At 47.8% G+C, this 20,851-nt stretch overlaps 1 protein-coding gene across 2 annotated transcripts in view; it reads right to left on the reverse strand.

Moving 5' to 3' along the window:
- The window catches only part of LOC147702338 (ATP-binding cassette sub-family A member 9-like), a 1,822,583-nt gene that overhangs the window by 1,586,345 nt on the left and 215,387 nt on the right, over positions 1 to 20,851 (reverse strand). For both annotated transcript variants that reach the window (XM_086930970.1, XM_086930969.1), the window contains exon 7: positions 405 to 593. In XM_086930970.1, coding sequence (XP_086787096.1) covers positions 405 to 593 — 189 coding nt within the window. The remainder of the gene's footprint in view (positions 1 to 404; positions 594 to 20,851) is intronic.

Genomic DNA, 20,851 nt, shown 5'->3' on the forward strand with positions numbered 1-20,851 from the left:
CAGGAACTGGCTCTTTGTCCCCATCGTGTGAGTGTGGTTATACATCTATGGCACAAACTTAATTCAGATCTAACTATGGCCCCACAGTGACTTCGGTGGCGGTGCCCTCTTTCACATCCTAAAAAACATAAGAATAGCCAAAAAACAATATGTACCTGCAATTCAAAGGTGCGAATTCTGTTAACATTACATACTTTGAAAAAGTGTTCGAAAGATGATCTTCAGACCTCAATAAATTAAAGATGCTCGACAAGAGGGTATGCCAACAGAAAAGAAATAAACAGCAGGACAATACAGGGCGTTTATGCCAGAACAGACCAGGCTACCATAACAAGTTTCAGATTATCTTTTGGTCCCAGTAACAAAATAATGCAAGCATGGCAGTGCACTGAGAGTGCTCATACCTGAGATAAGCCAGTGGCGAAAGCACAGGGACTGAGAAGAACGCTCAAAACCCACATCACGGGTGATGGTAGATCATCCACCAGAACAATGAGACTCAGGCATCCGAAGGTGAGAGTAACTAAGAACCCAACAATGCTTGTCAGTTTGGGCTTCCTCAGAAGAGAAATAAGCATGAAGCAGAAACACATCTGGGGAAAGAGAAAAACGCGGTCAGCCACAGAATATGCATATGTGCTGTTACGACATAAGGACATCACAATCACATGCAAACAGGTCTGCATTACCCTTTTGTTGTTACGAGTTCTACTTGTAGGGTCATGAAGCTCTTTTACAGAGAGGAGGAAGCCTAGGGTCATTAGCATTCAAGATGTTTAGTGTGCAAGAAAAAGTGGGCCTCGCATAGCTTCCATGACTCTTTGTGTAGATGCTAGGGAAGAGACCAAAGTGAGCACAGGGGAGATGAGTGGAGCAAATCTAGTTACAGTACAACACAGTTATCACAGCTGCAATAAAGAATGACTGTTCAGATAAGGTTGTTGTAGGATATCTGCCTTTTATGAGCAGTGACTCCAGATTTTTCACCTTTTTTTGGGCCATACTTTTGCTGAACTTAGAACCCTGCGCCCTGTCTCCCCTGCTAAACAACAGTAATGCTCTGGTGCTCCCCCTTAAATGTGTTGAAATTAGCTGAAACTTAGTTGATTGGTGCAATTAACTTTCCAATAACATCACAGCATATGCTGCAGAATTTCTCCCTTTGCATGGAGAGTTAAATACTACCTATGGACTGCAGCACTTATTGTGCCATTCACTCCAGTGACTGGCAACACATCTGGGTGGGCACACAGGATCTGCACAAGGGGAGAAGGGTTTCCCAGGCTTGGATTTTGGGAATAAGCTGCACTGTGAGATTTAGGGCCGGACTGGCCGTAGCGGAAATGGGCGTTTTCCCGGTATGCCGGAGGGGGGGGTGCTTTTTTTGACATGTGGGGCTAGGTTCGTTACTGGGGACTGGCTTTGCAGAAGTGCTTCAATATTGGCCCCCTGTAACAAAAGCGCAGTGGTGCTCGAAACTAACCCCCCTTAAGCCAGTCGAGCAGATTGCCGGGGCTGGTTTCTGTTCCCAGTCCAGTCGTGGTGAGATTGTTGCAGTAGGACAAACAGGAACTGCTAGAAAAGGGGATAGGGTTGCCCCTGATAACTCTTACCGAGTTGGTTATGGAAGATCAAGAGACACCCCCACCAGTTGCCAGGCATAAATATGGCACCTCAAAGTGACCTCCTCAGAACATTTTCAGGATCTGTGGAATATCTGAAGAAGAAAAAAGTGACAATGTCCAATGTGTGTTAGAACGTAGAATTCAAAAAGTGACAAAATCCCTTTCTGAAGTGGGCCTTAGTAACATTTTCAAATTTTTTTGAGTTCCAACCTTTCACTGGGACCATTCCAGTTGGTGTTTCCAAACAGGGCTGGCTTGCGGCCCACTCAATTGTGCACAGGTCCCAGTATTCTGCTTCCTTAGACTATCATTTGCTCTTAGTGCATTGATCTCTATTTCTCCATATATGATTTGTGTTGTTTTAATATCATTTTGTTTATAACATTTTAGTCTATTTTTCTAATTCGATTTGAGATTTTTGCAGTTTGATGTTCTGACTTTATTTCTGCTTTGGTACTGCTTTTCCCTAAGTTATGTCTGTCTGCTCTGTGCATAGCGACCAGGAGGGCGCTGATCTCAGGTTAATGTGAGACTCCATCTCTTGGGAATCCACGTACATTGTATAGTTCTCTGCACATGTATGTATATTAATTAGTAGTGAATATTGGAGGAACCTTCGTATTAGCTGGAAAATGGAGAATACTTATTACTAAATGGGAAGGAGTTAGGTATGGGTAAGAGCAGCTTAGGAAGGGAGGAAGGGTCCTCCAGGGAGGGAAATGCAAAGAAAAACACCCACTCACAAAAGAGTAAGTCCATTGCTATTCACAAACTGTACTTCTAAAGTTATTACCGCCACAAATGGCCCAAAACAGTTGGAGATGTACTCCAGGCCAGCTTTAGAGTAAGCTCAGAACCACAAATGGCCACTCACGGATACTGCCACACACTCCCACCAAAAATATGGAGGCTGGGACTAAGGGCAAGTGGTACGAAATTTTTATTTTGCATTTTCTGGATGCTGATATGCTGTTCTGCACTTGATGTCTTGGTCAGTTTGCTCATTTGTGGCAGTGCCAGCTCTCAACGTTTGATTTATCTCAGCAGGCTGGTTGGCAGGCTGGTGCTTTCCTTGGTTATGGCAGACGGATTTGAATTGATTTTCCTTACCACAGCCTTTGCACACCTCTCTGATGGCTGGGCATTTCCTGTTGTGAGGGTAAGCCAGGCCGCACCTGTAGAATATTTTTGCCATTTCCAGGGGCCATGGCTCTCTACAAAATTGTCCAAAACCTCTCCCAGTTTCTGACAGGCTGCTGAATGTGAAGCATTCATAGTCCACGTTGCTGGCAGGCTCAAACTTCTTGGCAAGTTTGTCTTTCATCTTTTGATATGTGTTGGACTCTTCTTTTGGCATCTTCTTGAGCTCTTCCTTGACGCCATCTTCTGTGAAGTTCTTGAGGTGTTGAATCACCTTGTTTTCTTTGGGTTCGTCAAGAGCCTATATTAAGTCATCTAATTTGCCGATCCAGTCAGCCCACTGCGCACCAAAGTTGACGTGTCAAACGGGGACGGTGGCTTCAGAAACGTGGCAGTGTACTATGTGGAGCGTCTTTTAGTGGACATGGTAGCTGAAGATGGGGTGAGTACCTTGCACCGTCAGTGCAGGTAAAGAGTACGCAGACAGTCATTGTGCCCACCACTCACAGGAAGAGGTTGCTACCAGCGGCAAGAAGTTATTGACAAGCCTTCCCAATCTAAGCTGGTCGCCTGGTGGAGGTTGGCACAACAGAGGATGCTTTGAGTAGGCCTTCCCAAGCCAAGATGGCCACAAAAGGTGTTGAGGCCTTCCCAAGCCAAGAAGGCCACAACATTGGCTTGGGCTCCATAGAGTAGACAGGTTGGTAGGCTTTCCCAATCCAAGATGGCCAACAGCAGGAGGGCAGGGCCTGGTGAGAGACATGTGCTGGAGACACTGGATACCTTAGAGGGCTTTGCGAGGGAGCCGCAGGAGCCTGGATGACCCAGTAAGCAGCTCTGATGGGAGCTTTACGAGGCAGTATTGTAGAGAGGGAGGCCATCATGGGTTGCAGGTTTGAGGGGCATGCCCTCACAGCAGTCCGGCAAGTGTGTTCGCAGCCAGAGAAAGCATGGCAGGCCGCACAGAAATGGAAGCTGCATGAGGCTGACAGGCCAAATCGGTGAGCAAGCGGGTGCTCCCCTCATCACCAGTTGTTCTGTTGTGTGGCAAGAGAGAAACACCTCTGAATTATGTTCTGTGCTGGACTGCACTATAGGGAACTACCTCTAGGATGCTGGTAATCTACTGTTGGACACCCTTGCCCTTGGGGAAAGCTGTGCCAAGCCATGTTTTTTCTTTGCATTCTTGGACTTGTAGCTCTGGTTTCAAGACTACAAGTCCCAGAATGTAAACAAAATAGTTAAACTAGTCAAACAAGGATTTGGGAAACTTGACAGGGTTGTAGTACATACTAAGAGCGATGAAAGCAGAGTCCAGAAATTCAACTACAAATAGACTTTTTACCTGAATAAATGTTTTCTATAATATAAATATTATCTAGTTGCCTAACAACGGAGAGGTCCACACACCAAGTGAATTCAGCATACTATTTATTGGAGGCTGCCATGCAAGTTCAAATCACTGTCCCAGCAATGTTCAAATGCTCGCCCAAACGCGTTTCGTGCGTTTCGTGCAACTTTTCGAATTTATCTGTACGGCTGGCCTGAAGCCGTGGAGGGGACCCGCTGCAAGTCAGACCTGCGGTGCAGCCAATGAGGCGAAACCAGAAGACGGGACCAAGAGCGGTGTTGGGGGCATAAAGATGCTATGATGGACAAACGCTGTGCCTGACAACCCAACGGGAAAACTATAATCAACACATTGCGGGCAAAGGCTGCTCACTGTAGCAAGAGGGGAATGCACTACGAGCACCAGCAGGCTGCGTGAAGCAGCCACGCCCACTAAGGCAGGTGCCGAGAATCACGAGGTGCACCTAAACCGGAAAGCCGAAGCCAAGATGTGAATTGCCCATTGAAAAAGTGCAGGAGCACGAAACGCGTCTGGGCGAGCATTTGAACATTGCTGGGACAGTGATTTGAACTTGCATGGCAGCCTCCAATAAATAGTATGCTGAATTCACTTGGTATGTGGACCTCTCCGTTGTTAGGCAACTTTTTGAATTTATCTGTACGGCTGGCCTGAAGCCGTGGAGGGGACCCGCTGCAAGTCAGACCCGCGGTGCAGCCAATGAGGCGAAACCAGAAGACGGGACCAAGAGCGGTGTTGGGGGCATAAAGATGCTATGATGGACAAACGCTGTGCCTGACAACCCAACGGGAAAACTATAATCAACACATTGCGGGCAAAGGCTGCTCACTGTAGCAAGAGGGGAATGCACTACGAGCACCAGCAGGCTGCGTGAAGCAGCCACGCCCACTAAGGCAGGTGCCGAGAATCACGAGGTGCACTTAAACCGGAAAGCCGAAGCCAAGATGTGAATTGCCTATTGAAAAAGTGCAGGAGCACGAAACGCGTCTGGGCGAGCATTTGAACATTGCTGGGACAGTGATTTGAACTTGCATGGCAGCCTCCAATAAATAGTATGCTGAATTCACTTGGTGTGTGGACCTCTCCGTTGTTAGGCAACTTTTCGAATTTATCTGTACGGCTGGCCTGAAGCCGTGGAGGGGACCCGCTGCAAGTCAGACCCGCGGTGCAGCCAATGAGGCGAAACCAGAAGACGGGACCAAGAGCGGTGTTGGGGGCATAAAGATGCTATGATGGACAAACGCTGTGCCTGACAACCCAACGGGAAAACTATAATCAACACATTGCGGGCAAAGGCTGCTCACTGTAGCAAGAGGGGAATGCACTACGAGCACCAGCAGGCTGCGTGAAGCAGCCACGCCCACTAAGGCAGGTGCCGAGAATCACGAGGTGCACTTAAACCGGAAAGCCGAAGCCAAGATGTGAATTGCCCATTGAAAAAGTGCAGGAGCACGAAACGCGTCTGGGCGAGCATTTGAACATTGCTGGGACAGTGATTTGAACTTGCATGGCAGCCTCCAATAAATAGTATGCTGAATTCACTTGGTGTGTGGACCTCTCCGTTGTTAGGCAACTTTTCGAATTTATCTGTACGGCTGGCCTGAAGCCGTGGAGGGGACCCGCTGCAAGTCAGACCCGCGGTGCAGCCAATGAGGCGAAACCAGAAGACGGGACCAAGAGCGGTGTTGGGGGCATAAAGATGCTATGATGGACAAACGCTGTGCCTGACAACCCAACGGGAAAACTATAATCAACACATTGCGGGCAAAGGCTGCTCACTGTAGCAAGAGGGGAATGCACTACGAGCACCAGCAGGCTGCGTGAAGCAGCCACGCCCACTAAGGCAGGTGCCGAGAATCACGAGGTGCACTTAAACCGGAAAGCCGAAGCCAAGATGTGAATTGCCCATTGAAAAAGTGCAGGAGCACGAAACGCGTCTGGGCGAGCATTTGAACATTGCTGGGACAGTGATTTGAACTTGCATGGCAGCCTCCAATAAATAGTATGCTGAATTCACTTGGTGTGTGGAACTCTCCGTTGTTAGGCAACTTTTCGAATTTATCTGTACGGCTGGCCTGAAGCCGTGGAGGGGACCCGCTGCAAGTCAGACCCGCGGTGCAGCCAATGAGGCGAAACCAGAAGACGGGACCAAGAGCGGTGTTGGGGGCATAAAGATGCTATGATGGACAAACGCTGTGCCTGACAACCCAACGGGAAAACTATAATCAACACATTGCGGGCAAAGGCTGCTCACTGTAGCAAGAGGGGAATGCACTACGAGCACCAGCAGGCTGCGTGAAGCAGCCACGCCCACTAAGGCAGGTGCCGAGAATCACGAGGTGCACTTAAACCGGAAAGCCGAAGCCAAGATGTGAATTGCCCATTGAAAAAGTGCAGGAGCACGAAACGCGTCTGGGCGAGCATTTGAACATTGCTGGGACAGTGATTTGAACTTGCATGGCAGCCTCCAATAAATAGTATGCTGAATTCACTTGGTGTGTGGACCTCTCCGTTGTTAGGCAACTTTTCGAATTTATCTGTACGGCTGGCCTGAAGCCGTGGAGGGGACCCGCTGCAAGTCAGACCCGCGGTGCAGCCAATGAGGCAAAACCAGAAGACGGGACCAAGAGCGGTGTTGGGGGCATAAAGATGCTATGATGGACAAACGCTGTGCCTGACAACCCAACGGGAAAACTATAATCAACACATTGCGGGCAAAGGCTGCTCACTGTAGCAAGAGGGGAATGCACTACGAGCACCAGCAGGCTGCGTGAAGCAGCCACGCCCACTAAGGCAGGTGCCGAGAATCACGAGGTGCACTTAAACCGGAAAGCCGAAGCCAAGATGTGAATTGCCCATTGAAAAAGTGCAGGAGCACGAAACGCGTCTGGGCGAGCATTTGAACATTGCTGGGACAGTGATTTGAACTTGCATGGCAGCCTCCAATAAATAGTATGCTGAATTCACTTGGTGTGTGGACTTCTCCGTTGTTAGGCAACTTTTCGAATTTATCTGTACGGCTGGCCTGAAGCCGTGGAGAGGACCCGCTGCAAGTCAGACCCGCGGTGCAGCCAATGAGGCGAAACCAGAAGACGGGACCAAGAGCGGTGTTGGGGGCATAAAGATGCTATGATGGACAAACGCTGTGCCTGACAACCCAACGGGAAAACTATAATCAACACATTGCGGGCAAAGGCTGCTCACTGTAGCAAGAGGGGAATGCACTACAAGCACCAGCAGGCTGCGTGAAGCAGCCACGCCCACTAAGGCAGGTGCCGAGAATCACGAGGTGCACTTAAACCGGAAAGCCGATGCCAAGATGTGAATTGCCCATTGAAAAAGTGCAGGAGCACGAAACGCGTCTGGGCGAGCATTTGAACATTGCTGGGACAGTGATTTGAACTTGCATGGCAGCCTCCAATAAATATTATGCTGAATTCACTTGGTGTGTGGACCTCTCCGTTGTTAGGCAACTTTTCGAATTTATCTGTACGGCTGGCCTGAAGCCGTGGAGGGGACCCGCTGCAAGTCAGACCCGCGGTGCAGCCAATGAGGCGAAACCAGAAGACGGGACCAAGAGCGGCGTTGGGGGCATAAAGATGCTATGATGGACAAACGCTGTGCCTGACAACCCAACGGGAAAACTATAATCAACACATTGCGGGCAAAGGCTGCTCACTGTAGCAAGAGGGGAATGCACTACGAGCACCAGCAGGCTGCGTGAAGCAGCCACGCCCACTAAGGCAGGTGCCGAGAATCACGAGGTGCACTTAAACCGGAAAGCCGAAGCCAAGATGTGAATTGCCCATTGAAAAAGTGCAGGAGCACGAAACGCGTCTGGGCGAGCATTTGAACATTGCTGGGACAGTGATTTGAACTTGCATGGCAGCCTCCAATAAATAGTATGCTGAATTCACTTGGTGTGTGGACCTCTCCGTTGTTAGGCAACTTTTCGAATTTATCTGTACGGCTGGCCTGAAGCCGTGGAGGGGACCCGCTGCAAGTCAGACCCGCGGTGCAGCCAATGAGGCGAAACCAGAAGACGGGACCAAGAGCGGTGTTGGGGGCATAAAGATGCTATGATGGACAAACGCTGTGCCTGACAACCCAACGGGAAAACTATAATCAACACATTGCGGGCAAAGGCTGCTCACTGTAGCAAGAGGGGAATGCACTACGAGCACCAGCAGGCTGCGTGAAGCAGCCACGCCCACTAAGGCAGGTGCCGAGAATCACGAGGTGCACTTAAACCGGAAAGCCGAAGCCAAGATGTGAATTGCCCATTGAAAAAGTGCAGGAGCACGAAACGCGTCTGGGCGAGCATTTGAACATTGCTGGGACAGTGATTTGAACTTGCATGGCAGCCTCCAATAAATAGTATGCTGAATTCACTTGGTGTGTGGACCTCTCCGTTGTTAGGCAACTTTTCGAATTTATCTGTACGGCTGGCCTGAAGCCGTGGAGGGGACCCGCTGCAAGTCAGACCCGCGGTGCAGCCAATGAGGCGAAACCAGAAGACGGGACCAAGAGCGGTGTTGGGGGCATAAAGATGCTATGATGGACAAACGCTGTGCCTGACAACCCAACGGGAAAACTATAATCAACACATTGCGGGCAAAGGCTGCTCACTGTAGCAAGAGGGGAATGCACTACGAGCACCAGCAGGCTGCGTGAAGCAGCCGCGCCCACTAAGGCAGGTGCCGAGAATCACGAGGTGCACTTAAACCGGAAAGCCGAAGCCAAGATGTGAATTGCCCATTGAAAAAGTGCAGGAGCACGAAACGCGTCTGGGCGAGCATTTGAACATTGCTGGGACAGTGATTTGAACTTGCATGGCAGCCTCCAATAAATAGTATGCTGAATTCACTTGGTGTGTGGACTTCTCCGTTGTTAGGCAACTTTTCGAATTTATCTGTACGGCTGGCCTGAAGCCGTGGAGAGGACCCGCTGCAAGTCAGACCCGCGGTGCAGCCAATGAGGCGAAACCAGAAGACGGGACCAAGAGCGGTGTTGGGGGCATAAAGATGCTATGATGGACAAACGCTGTGCCTGACAACCCAACGGGAAAACTATAATCAACACATTGCGGGCAAAGGCTGCTCACTGTAGCAAGAGGGGAATGCACTACGAGCACCAGCAGGCTGCGTGAAGCAGCCACGCCCACTAAGGCAGGTGCCGAGAATCACGAGGTGCACTTAAACCGGAAAGCCGAAGCCAAGATGTGAATTGCCCATTGAAAAAGTGCAGGAGCACGAAACGCGTCTGGGCGAGCATTTGAACATTGCTGGGACAGTGATTTGAACTTGCATGGCAGCCTCCAATAAATATTATGCTGAATTCACTTGGTGTGTGGACCTCTCCGTTGTTAGGCAACTTTTCGAATTTATCTGTACGGCTGGCCTGAAGCCGTGGAGGGGACCCGCTGCAAGTCAGACCCGCGGTGCAGCCAATGAGGCGAAACCAGAAGACGGGACCAAGAGCGGTGTTGGGGGCATAAAGATGCTATGATGGACAAACGCTGTGCCTGACAACCCAACGGGAAAACTATAATCAACACATTGCGGGCAAAGGCTGCTCACTGTAGCAAGAGGGGAATGCACTACGAGCACCAGCAGGCTGCGTGAAGCAGCCACGCCCACTAAGGCAGGTGCCGAGAATCACGAGGTGCACTTAAACCGGAAAGCCGAAGCCAAGATGTGAATTGCCCATTGAAAAAGTGCAGGAGCACGAAACGCGTCTGGGCGAGCATTTGAACATTGCTGGGACAGTGATTTGAACTTGCATGGCAGCCTCCAATAAATAGTATGCTGAATTCACTTGGTGTGTGGACCTCTCCGTTGTTAGGCAACTTTTCGAATTTATCTGTACGGCTGGCCTGAAGCCGTGGAGGGGACCCGCTGCAAGTCAGACCCGCGGTGCAGCCAATGAGGCGAAACCAGAAGACGGGACCAAGAGCGGTGTTGGGGGCATAAAGATGCTATGATGGACAAACGCTGTGCCTGACAACCCAACGGGAAAACTATAATCAACACATTGCGGGCAAAGGCTGCTCACTGTAGCAAGAGGGGAATGCACTACGAGCACCAGCAGGCTGCGTGAAGCAGCCACGCCCACTAAGGCAGGTGCTGAGAATCACAAGGTGCACTTAAACCGGAAAGCCGAAGCCAAGATGTGTATTGCCCATTGAAAAAGTGCAGGAGCACGAAACGCGTCTGGGCAAGCATTTGAACATTGCTGGGACAGTGATTTGAACTTGCATGGCAGCCTCCAATAAATAGTATGCTGAATTCACTTGGTGTGTGGACCTCTCCGTTGTTAGGCAACTTTTCGAATTTATCTGTACGGCTGGCCTGAAGCCGTGGAGGGGACCCGCTGCAAGTCAGACCCGCGGTGCAGCCAATGAGGCGAAACCAGAAGACGGGACCAAGAGCGGTGTTGGGGGCATAAAGATGCTATGATGGACAAACGCTGTGCCTGACAACCCAACGGGAAAACTATAATCAACACATTGCGGGCAAAGGCTGCTCACTGTAGCAAGAGGGGAATGCACTACGAGCACCAGCAGGCTGCGTGAAGCAGCCACGCCCACTAAGGCAGGTGCCGAGAATCACGAGGTGCACTTAAACCGGAAAGCCGAAGCCAAGATGTGAATTGCCCATTGAAAAAGTGCAGGAGCACGAAACGCGTCTGGGCGAGCATTTGAACATTGCTGGGACAGTGATTTGAACTTGCATGGCAGCCTCCAATAAATAGTATGCTGAATTCACTTGGTGTGTGGACCTCTCCGTTGTTAGGCAACTTTTCGAATTTATATATATATATATATATACATATATTACCTACTGGCGTCTCGCCAGTAGGTATATATAGTTAGGATTTTTTCCCTATGGGATTTTTGAAAATTCTATGTCTAATAACTTTGGCGTTTGTGGACGGAATCGGCTGAAATTTTCTGGAAAATGGCACATTCTGTTTCTGAGCAGCCCTTTAAAATTTGGGGGGGTTTCGTCAAGGGGGGGCCGAGAAAAAAGGGGGGTCCCAAAACGCATTTTCCCCATGTTAATTTCCATAGGGTGGTTGGCCTCACTTTTAGCTCGAACGGCTGAATGGATTTGCACGAAACTTGGCAAAATTGTAGGGACTGTTAGCCCGATGTGCCTTTGCTAGGTCTCAATATATGTGCTCCAGTGGATTTTGAGAAATTAACGTTCAAAACAAGATATATATCTGTAACAGCGCTCCGGGCTGCGCTCCGGTCCGCTTACTTTTCGCGTAACGGAGCTTTGCGTAGCGAAGCTGATTGGCTCTCCGGTGTCTGTCAACATTCTAAACAGTCCGGTGCGGCCGCCATCTTGTCTCTCGGTAGGATCGAGAGACAAGAGGAGGAGAAAAACGAAGGGGGAATTTAATGAAAGGGGGCAAGGTAGACCCCTCTTGACCCCCTAGGAATGATGTTGGGGTTATTAAAGGGTCCCGTGGGGAAAATAAAAAAAAATTGATTTTTCACGGTAGAAGCGCTTCTCGGGCCGCGAACTGGGCCGCAAACTGGTAGCGAAACGGGAATTCGCCATTTTGTGTTTCGTTTTAATTAAATTACTAGGTATAAGGGGGTGCGGGAGACGTATCCTGATCCCTTATGTTTTCTGAGGGTGGCTGAGGAGGCTCATATATGTTGATATATGTCTTCCAGCGGCTGTGCGGCCGCCATCTTGTCTCTCGGTAGGATCGAGAGAGAAGAAGAGGTGAAAAACGAAGGGGGAATTTAATGAAAGGAGGCAAGGTAGACCCCTCTTGACCCCCTAGGAATGATGTTGGGGTTATTAAAGGGTTCCGTGGGGAAAATAAAAAAAAATTGATTTTTCACGGTAGAAGTGCTTCTCAGGCCGCGAACTGGGCCGCAAACTGGTAGCGAAACGGGAATTCGCCATTTTGTGTTTCGTTTAATTAAATTACTAGGTATAAGGGGGTGCGGGAGACGTATCCTGATCCCTTATGTTTTCTGAGGGTGGCTGAGGAGGCTCATATATGTTGATACATGTCTTCCAGCGGCTGTGCGTGAGCGTTTTTTTTTTTTTGCTGCGTGACGTCTGTTAACGTTCGATTCGATGGAAATCAGGAAGTGTTGACCGCCAATTTGTCACTGCGATAAAATATTTTGTTATAAATGAATCCTTATTGATAAACATTGTCTGCGCCATCTTGCCTTTTTTCCAATGCCACAATTTTGTCGTGCACGGCAGCCATTTTAGATGCCTTGACCAGACCCACTCTCTGCACGCCGCCGATCCTCAGCACGGCTCCCCACCCTCGCAAGCATCTCCCCCACGCACTGGTCACCCCCGCTCTCTCTCTCATGCATGGGCCATAAACTTCCCCCCATCTGCGCTGCTCTTCCGTGAGAATCACACCCTGTGCCCGCCCGACACCTCCCTTTCACCCTATTCACTACCCCATACATGACAATAACCCAATTCAAGGCCCCATTCACCCGATTTTTTAAAAATATATAGTACTCCAACAAAGTAGGATTATAAAACTTTATTAACTTTATAAATATATATCGAACGCAACAAAAACTGTAAATACATTTAAACATTTTTTTGCAAAAAGAAGCAACAATGGTCAGTAGTCTTTTGTGCGAATAGTCCCAAGGCAGCACAACGTGCTGAGTTCTGGACGGCACCCAGGTGATGTTACCTGGGTGCCGCACTGGTTTTTGGTTTCCTACAATGCAGCTCAGAAAAACAGCGTGGGGCGTCCCGGGTGGTGCGCGGGGAGGCCTCGTCAGTAGCGGTCTGTTGTGCGAATAGTCCCAAGGCAGCAGAACGCGCTGAGATGTGGATGGCACCCAGGTGATGTCCAGTAACTTGCCGCACTGGTTTTGGTATCCTACAATGCTGCTCCGAAAAACGGCGTGGGGCGCCCCGGGGGGAGGGGGGGGCGTGGGGGAGGCGGCGTGAACGGGCGTCCCCAGGTGGAGGCCCGTCTGCTGTACTGGGGCGCCCCTTTACCGTTTCAGTTGCCATTCCGCCCGCTTTTGCTACACTGTGCCTCGTCCTCCATTCAGCTGTTTATCGCCCGCTCTTGCGGCTACAGAGTCTCGCTCACCATGTAGTTGAGTTGCGCCCACTCTTGCGGTGCAGCGATAGGCGGCTGCCATTGGATTCTTAAAATGGCGGACGGCTCTTCGGATTTGGGCCTGGTCCACTAAAATGGCCCTGGGACACCTTGGAACTCGGACGGTTGCCTGCTAGGGCTTGGGCTCCATCCTCGAAAGCGTCCCCTCAGCCGTGAAGATTCTACAAAAGTCTTGGGGGCCCTCGACTCCTGCAGGCTTCCGGTTGGGAGCGGCTGCCATGATTGCTCGCGGAATGACCACGACGGAGCCACGAGATGGTGGTGCTCTCATGTTTACGCCAGCTTCAGTCTGAAACATCCAGAAACAAGGTGGGGCTTTCATCGTTTGGGAAAAAAAATGTTCTAAACCAATGAAAAGTGTTATTTTTAGGTCATATGACCAAGCATTCCATCTTTAGGAAACCAAAAGTAAAATGAACCAACGAAAAGTTTTATAAACAAGTCACATGACCTGTTATGCGGCATAGGGCTACAAAAAGCGTAGAAAATCCGTTGGCACGTGAGGCGGCGTCAGTAGCGGACCGATGTGCGAATAGGCCGAAGGCAGCACAACGCGCCGAGATCCGGATGGCACTGTGTTGGTGTCCAGCAAGTTGCTGCACTAGTGTGGCTATCCTACAATGCTGCGCCGAAAGTCGGCGTGGGTCGCCCCGTTGGCCTGTGAGGTCGCGTCAGTCAGTGGGGGCTGTGCGTCTCCCCCAAGATGGAGGCTCCTCGGCTGCAGTGCGGCGCCCCTTATCTTTTCACTCGCCGTCCAACTGAGTTGCGTCCGCACTTGCGGCTACAGTAGGTCGAAGGCATCACAGCGCGCCGAGATCTGGATGGCACCGAGGTGGTGTTCAGCAAATTGCCGCACTGGTGTGGCCATCCTACAATGCTGCGCTGAAAGACGGCGTGTCCAGCTGAGTTCCGGTCACTCTTGCGGTACAGTGACTCAAACGCGCCGAGATCCGGATGGCACCGAGGTTGTGTCCAGCAAGTTGCCGCACTGGTGTGGCCATCCTACAATGCTGCGCCGAAAGTCGGCGTGGGGTGCCCCGTTGGCTTATGAGGTGATGTCAGTATTGGACCGATGTGTGAATAGGTCGGAACCAGCACAAGGCGCCAAGATCCGGATGGCAAGTCCTGGATGTTGAGTGCCATAGTTGAGAGTTCTGAGCAGTGCTTGTAAGACTATCTGAAGCTTATTTGCACCTGCTGCAGCATCACTATTGCCCGAGGTGGTGTCCAGCAAATTGCCGCACTGGTGTGGCCATCCTACAATGCTGCGCCGAAAGACGGAGTGTTCAGCTGAGTTCCGGTCACTCTTGCGGTACAGTGACTCGAACGCGCCGAGATCCGGATGGCACCGAGGTTGTGTCCAGCAAGTTGCCGCACTGGTGTGGCCATCCTACAATGCTGCGCCGAAAGTCGGTGTGGGGTGCCCCGTTGGCTTATGAGGTGATGTCAGTAGTGGACCGATGTGTGAATAGGTCGGAACCTGCACAAGGCGCCAAGATCCGGATGGCAAGTCCTGGATGTTGAGTGCCATCGTTGAGAGTTCTTAGCAGTGTTTGTAACACTGTCTGAAGCTTATTTGCACCTGCTGCAGCTTCACTATTGTCCTGGTGTGGCCAAAGATCGCCCATGACATAGGCGGCCGGCTCCCGGGGTCCGGCGGAACTTTTTCCCTTTTCCATTCTGCATCTTGTCCCACAATCCGTTTGACCTGAAGACACGACCAGGTCCCTGAATGTGTGCAGGGGGACGCTATTGATTGAATCAAAATGGCGGCTTCACACAAAGCTGACTCAAGCGTTGCTGTTGATGCTATACAGACAAAAATTGGTTTTCAGTTTGTACATTCTTCAGGATTTTTTTTTCCATCCAAGGCTGGTTGAGAGTTTGTAGAACAATGTCTTCAGATTTTCAACATACTACTCTTCAACATTCTTCCTAAATGTAACAATGTGAGACTCACTAGGAGAACGGCTGTTTATCTTTCCTTTCAAAATGCTGCCAACAATATTTTCTAAATGGAAGACACCATCTTGTAGCATAAAGGGCCGAAAGGGGTTCTGGTCTGGCCGATGGTTGGTGGAGACATTTTGACTATATCTTGGACCTGCCCGGCCTCGCCCAAAATGGCGCCGGTACAAATGGGACTCGTAACTCCTTGTTGTGTACTGGTTGAACAACTTTGATATCACGAGATATGAATGTAGTGTTGATGCTCATGGCGGGCGGGGACAAGAATTGATTGAATATTTCGACATCCCTATTGATATTAAGTTCTGATGTGTTATTGATTACTGTACTATTGAAAGTTCGAATTAACGTCACCCATGGTACTTGCCTGCAAATGTATATCTAGATGATTTTTTTGTAAGTGGCTTTGTCGTATTTTAATTACAAAATGTACGTCCACCGATTCCGCAACTGTTAGACACCTTAGTTCTTGCAACCTAATGGCCCGCTCGTTACGTTCCTCTACAGTGTAAATGTCTCCTCATCATATACGATTTCAGTTTGCTCCGTGGCCGGCCCACGTGGTTATAGGCCCGTATTTGTATACTGACATTTTCACAATAAAGGTTTTTAAAAGAAAACATGGTAGTAGTATTTACATTGGTAAAGTTTTTACTTTTAGTCACTGTTTTCGAATCAGTAAAAGGCAAGTGAAATAAAGCAGTCCAATTACATGACGGATAAAAGGTATAATACGTAGGAACGCAGTAAAGATAAATGGTCAAGGGCAGTTGTGTTTTCCACTCATGCAACATAAAGTGATCGATAAGAATCTGATAATCAGGCGTATCGGCGACTAAGACAGCAGGCCGAGCCTCTTTTACTCAACGGCTCCGTCATGGGACGAAGAAACGCCCTTTTTCTCGAAAAAGGAATATATTTTACTTGCAGGACAGTTGTAAATTTTCCGGGAAAGTACATTAGCCTGGAACATTATAACATATATGTTTAAGAAAAAATAATGTTCGAAACCAATAAAAAGCGTAATTTTTAGGTCATATGACCAAGCCTTCCATCATTAGAATAACAAAAGTAAAATGAACCAATGAAAAGTTTTATTAACAAGTCACATGACCTGTTATGCTTACGTTACGCGCTGCGTGCCACGCCCCGGATCACTTCCGGGTGCGCTAACGCGGCGTGTCATATAACGCATTACGCGACAACGTAGGTCAAGAATATAGTCAAAATGTCTCCACCAAGGGAGTCGGGGGCCCCCAAGACTTTTGTAGTATCTTCACGGCTAAGGGGACGCTTTCGAGAATGGGACCCAAGCCCTATCAGGGAAGCGTCCGAGTTCCAAGGTGTCCCAGGGCCATTTTAGTGGACCACGCCCAAATCTGAAGAGCCGGCCGCCATTTTAAGAGTCCTGTGGCAGCCGCTTATCGTTGCATCGCAAGAGCGGGAGCAACTCAACTACATGGTGAGCGAGACGCTGTAGTCGCAAGAGCGGGCGGTAAACAGCTGAATGGCGGAAGAGGCACAGTGTAGCAAAAGCGAGCGGAATGGCAACTAAAACGGTAAAGGGGCGCCCCACTACAGCGTGTCTTCAGGTCAAACGGATTGTGGGACAAGGTCCAGAATAGAAGAGTCATCAAAAGGCAAAAAGTTCCGCCGGACCCCGGGAGCCGGCCGCCTATGTCGGGGGCGATCTCAGGCTACACCAGTGCTATAAGACTTGGGGAGGGGGTCGGAGCCAAGCGTCTTCTCCGAGTCTGTCCCATCACACCGCCCCTCGGGGGCCTCCGTCAAGCGGTTTAGGGAGGTACTATATCACATTGTTTTCAAATGCAGTCAGGTCCACAAACGACCCTCACTTACTTTGAGAATAGTGAAGCTGCAGTAGGTGGAAATCAGCTTCAGACAGTGTTACAAGCGCTGCTCAGAACTCTGAACTATGGCACCCAACATCCAGAACTTATGCCATTTGAGAATGGCAGTGACATCGAAGCAACTCAGGGACCAAAACCATTAACGTACTTTCACGTATGAAAATCTTACTTGGGGAGGGGGCAGGAGCGAAGCGCCCCCTCCCAGTCCGCGCCACCACACCGTATGTGGAAAATCTGAAGCCATCGTTCTACAAACTCAACCAGCCTCGGATGGAAAAATCTAGAAAAATGTACAAACTGAAAACCAGTTTTGGTCTGCATAGCATCAGCAGCAACGCTTGCTATCAGAGTGCATGAGTTTCATGCTCGATCGATTGAGCTAGCCGGATCGGGCAACAAAAAGTATAAAATAGTTATGTAAATAGTTATTTAATAAAATGTTTTTCCCTGTTACTTTGCTGGTATGTTGTATATATTTTTAATATTTGCATAGGGTTTGTCGTTATTTTGGGCGGGGTGGGTGACGGAGCCGAGCTGTCTTGCAGCCCTCATGGTGTGGAGCTCAATTCATCTCACTATTTTCGTATTTCTCATGAAGGGTTGTTCCTAATGTTTCTATTTTAGCGACGTCAAAAATAGATCCAATTAGTGGCCTACTGATTTTGCTCGATTACTTTTATTTTTTTACACGATTTTTCAGTATCTGCAAAGACTAAACAGAGTATTACGACTTTGTGCTTGTTTGTAAATAGAGAATGAACCAAAGAGAACCAATTCTAAAACAGTAAATGCTTGGATAACAATCAATCAAATGGAGAGACAAGCAGGCACAACGGATTACAACGGGGTTAAAGGTCTGCATTAACTACCCTTCACTATCTGCAAAGAGAGAGTCCTACTAAGAGTAAAGAGGGGAGGGGGGGGGGCAGCGTTCAAAGCACATCAGTGTGCATAAACACGAAAACGTTTTTACCTATCACGTACTTGACATTCGACAGCTTTTGATATTTGCTATTAAAAAACCATTGAAATTCAGTAGGTAGTTATAGTTAGGACCTAGTTTCCATGGGAAATCCGCAACATTCTATTGGGAATAACTTTGGCGCTAGTTGTTGAATCTTCGCAAATTTCTCAAAGAAGATGGCCCACTACGCTCCACTCCTTCCCTGAAAGTCTCGGGAAGATTCGTCAAGTGGGGGCCGAGTCTTACTTATGACAAAAGTATGGCACACCTGAAGTTATCTTGATTGGAATAAAGTGGTAACACTTAAAACATTTAATTTGCAAAGGAACAACATGAGGGGGTTCATTTTGCCATAGAAATTATGATTAGTGCTGAAGAAAGAAAAATTAGGGCACATCAAATCCTCTTCTATTTCATTAAAAAAATTCTGACATGCAGACTGAAACATGCACTTTGAATACCAGCAGCAGACTTCCCTGGTGAGCAGTAGCTTTTCTACAGTGATCTAATGAGCAACTAGAGTGCTAACATTTAGAATTTATGGCAAATGTGTGACACATCTGAATGCCTTCTTGATGGAACCAAAGTAAACAAGCATTGAAAATGCAATAGATCTCGCCCTCGTTTAAGTTAAAGCAATTCTGTTTGTAATGAGGTGGCTTTTATTAGTGTTTTTCAAACTTTCATGTATATGTATATGCATATATATATATATGTGTCTATGTGTGCGTGTAGAGAGAGGTAGAGGTGTAGAGGTAGAGGAGTAGAGGAGGAGAGGTAGAGGTACAGAGGTACAGGTAGAGAGGTAGAGACTAGTAGAGAGAGAAGTAGAGAGAGGTAGAGATGTAGAGGGTGGAGAGTGAGTAATAGAGAGAAGAGAGTGAGTAGTAGAGAGTAGTAGAGAGAGTAGCAGAGAGTGAATAGTAGTGAGTAGTAGAGAGTAGTAGTGTGAATAGTAGAGTGATTAGTAGAGAGTAGTAGAGAGAGAGTAGTAGAGAGTAAGTAGTAGAGAGAGTAGTAGAGAGCAGTAGAGAGTGAGTAGTAGAGAGTAGTAAAGAGTGAGTAGTAGAGAGTGAGTAGTAGAGAGTGAGTAGTAGAGAGTAGTAGAGAATGAGTAGCAGAGAAAGAGAATAATAGAGAGTAGTAGAGAGTGAGTAGTAGAGTGTGTAGTAGAAAGTAGTAGAGAGAGAGTAGTAGAGAGTGAGTAGTAGAGAGTAGTAGAGAGTGAGTAGTAGAGCGAGTAGTAGAGTGAGTAGTAGAGAGTGAATAGTAGAGAGTAGTAGAGAGAGAGTAGTAAAGAGTGAGTAGTAGAGAGTGAGAACTAGAGAGAGAGTAGTAGAGAGTGAGTAGTAAAGAGTGAGTAGTAGAGAGAGAGAGTAGTAGAGAGTGAGTAGTTGAGAGTAGAGAGTAGTAGAGAGTGAGTATTAGAGAGTAGTAGATAGTGAGTAGCAGGGAGTGAGTAGTAGAGAGTGAGAAGTAGAGAGTGAGTAGTAGAGAGTAGTAGAGAGTGAGTAGTAAAGAGTGAGTAGTAGAGAGAGAGAGAGTAGTAGAGAGTGAGTAGTTGAGAGTAGAGAGTAGTAGAGAGTGAGTAGTAGAGAGTAGTAGATAGTGAGTAGCAGGGAGTGAGTAGTAGAGAGAGAGTAGTAGAGAGTAGTAGAGTAGTAGAGAATGAGTAGTAGAGAGTGAGTAGTAGAGAGAGAGTGAGTAGTAGAGAGTGAGTAGTAGAGAGTGAGTAGTAGAGAGTAGTAGGGAGTGAGTAGTAAAGAGTGAGTAGTAGAGAGAGAGTAGTAGAGAGTGAGTAGTAGAGAGTAAGAGTAGTAGAGAGTGAGTAGTAGAGAGTAGTAGATAGTGAGTAGTAGGGAGAGAGTAGTAGAGAGTAGTAGAGTAGTAGAGAATGAGTAGTAGAGAGTGAATATTAGAGAGTAGTGGAGTAGTAGAGAGTGAGTAGTAGAGAGTAGTGGAGAATATTCCAAAGTTTGGCACAGCACCACTTGCACAACAAGTCCAATCAAATCATATCACTTAGAGTCCTTATTGAAGCGCTGAATCTTGGTGTATATTCAAGTGCTTTTATTTTCCTTAAGTTTATGTACCACAGCCAGCCGACGCGTTTCGTTCTGTACAACAGAACTTCTTCAGGGCGTTCTTATTTCCTTCAAGTTATGTCGGTATCCTGTTGTCATATAACTAGATATTTCTTCCAAATGTTAGACGAGTCGTAAGTACATTCTTATTCAAAGTGACTAGGTATCAATTTTACCCACACAATTCGGGCAGACTTGAGTAATTTATAGCATCCTCAAGAAAAGTCATTTTCAATCATTCGGCATATCGGCGTTTGGGCAGATATGACCCACGGACACGGTTTATGACTTTTCTTGAGAAACATTTGGGTTTGGATTACCATGTCGTATACTTTGGAATTTTTGAAAGACTGACTTTGAGGATGCTATAAATTACTTGAGATGTCATCAGTGATGTCACTGACCATGTCATGAATGATGTAATATGTGACATCTTCAGCAGTGGATTGCGGTCACGCGAGTTATAGTGAGTACAACTAACTATAACGGGGGAATTTCAATGGTTTTGTATGAGTAAAATGTCCAGCTAACTGTAACTGCTATATATATATATATATATATATATATATATATATATATATATATATATATATATATATATATATATATATATATATATATATATATATATATATATATATATATATATATATATATATATATATATATATATATTTTGCTTTTTAGTTTCT

Source organism: Lissotriton vulgaris, chromosome 7 (genome assembly GCF_964263255.1).
Source record: "Lissotriton vulgaris chromosome 7, aLisVul1.2, whole genome shotgun sequence".
Classification (NCBI taxonomy): Eukaryota; Metazoa; Chordata; class Amphibia; order Caudata; family Salamandridae; genus Lissotriton; species Lissotriton vulgaris.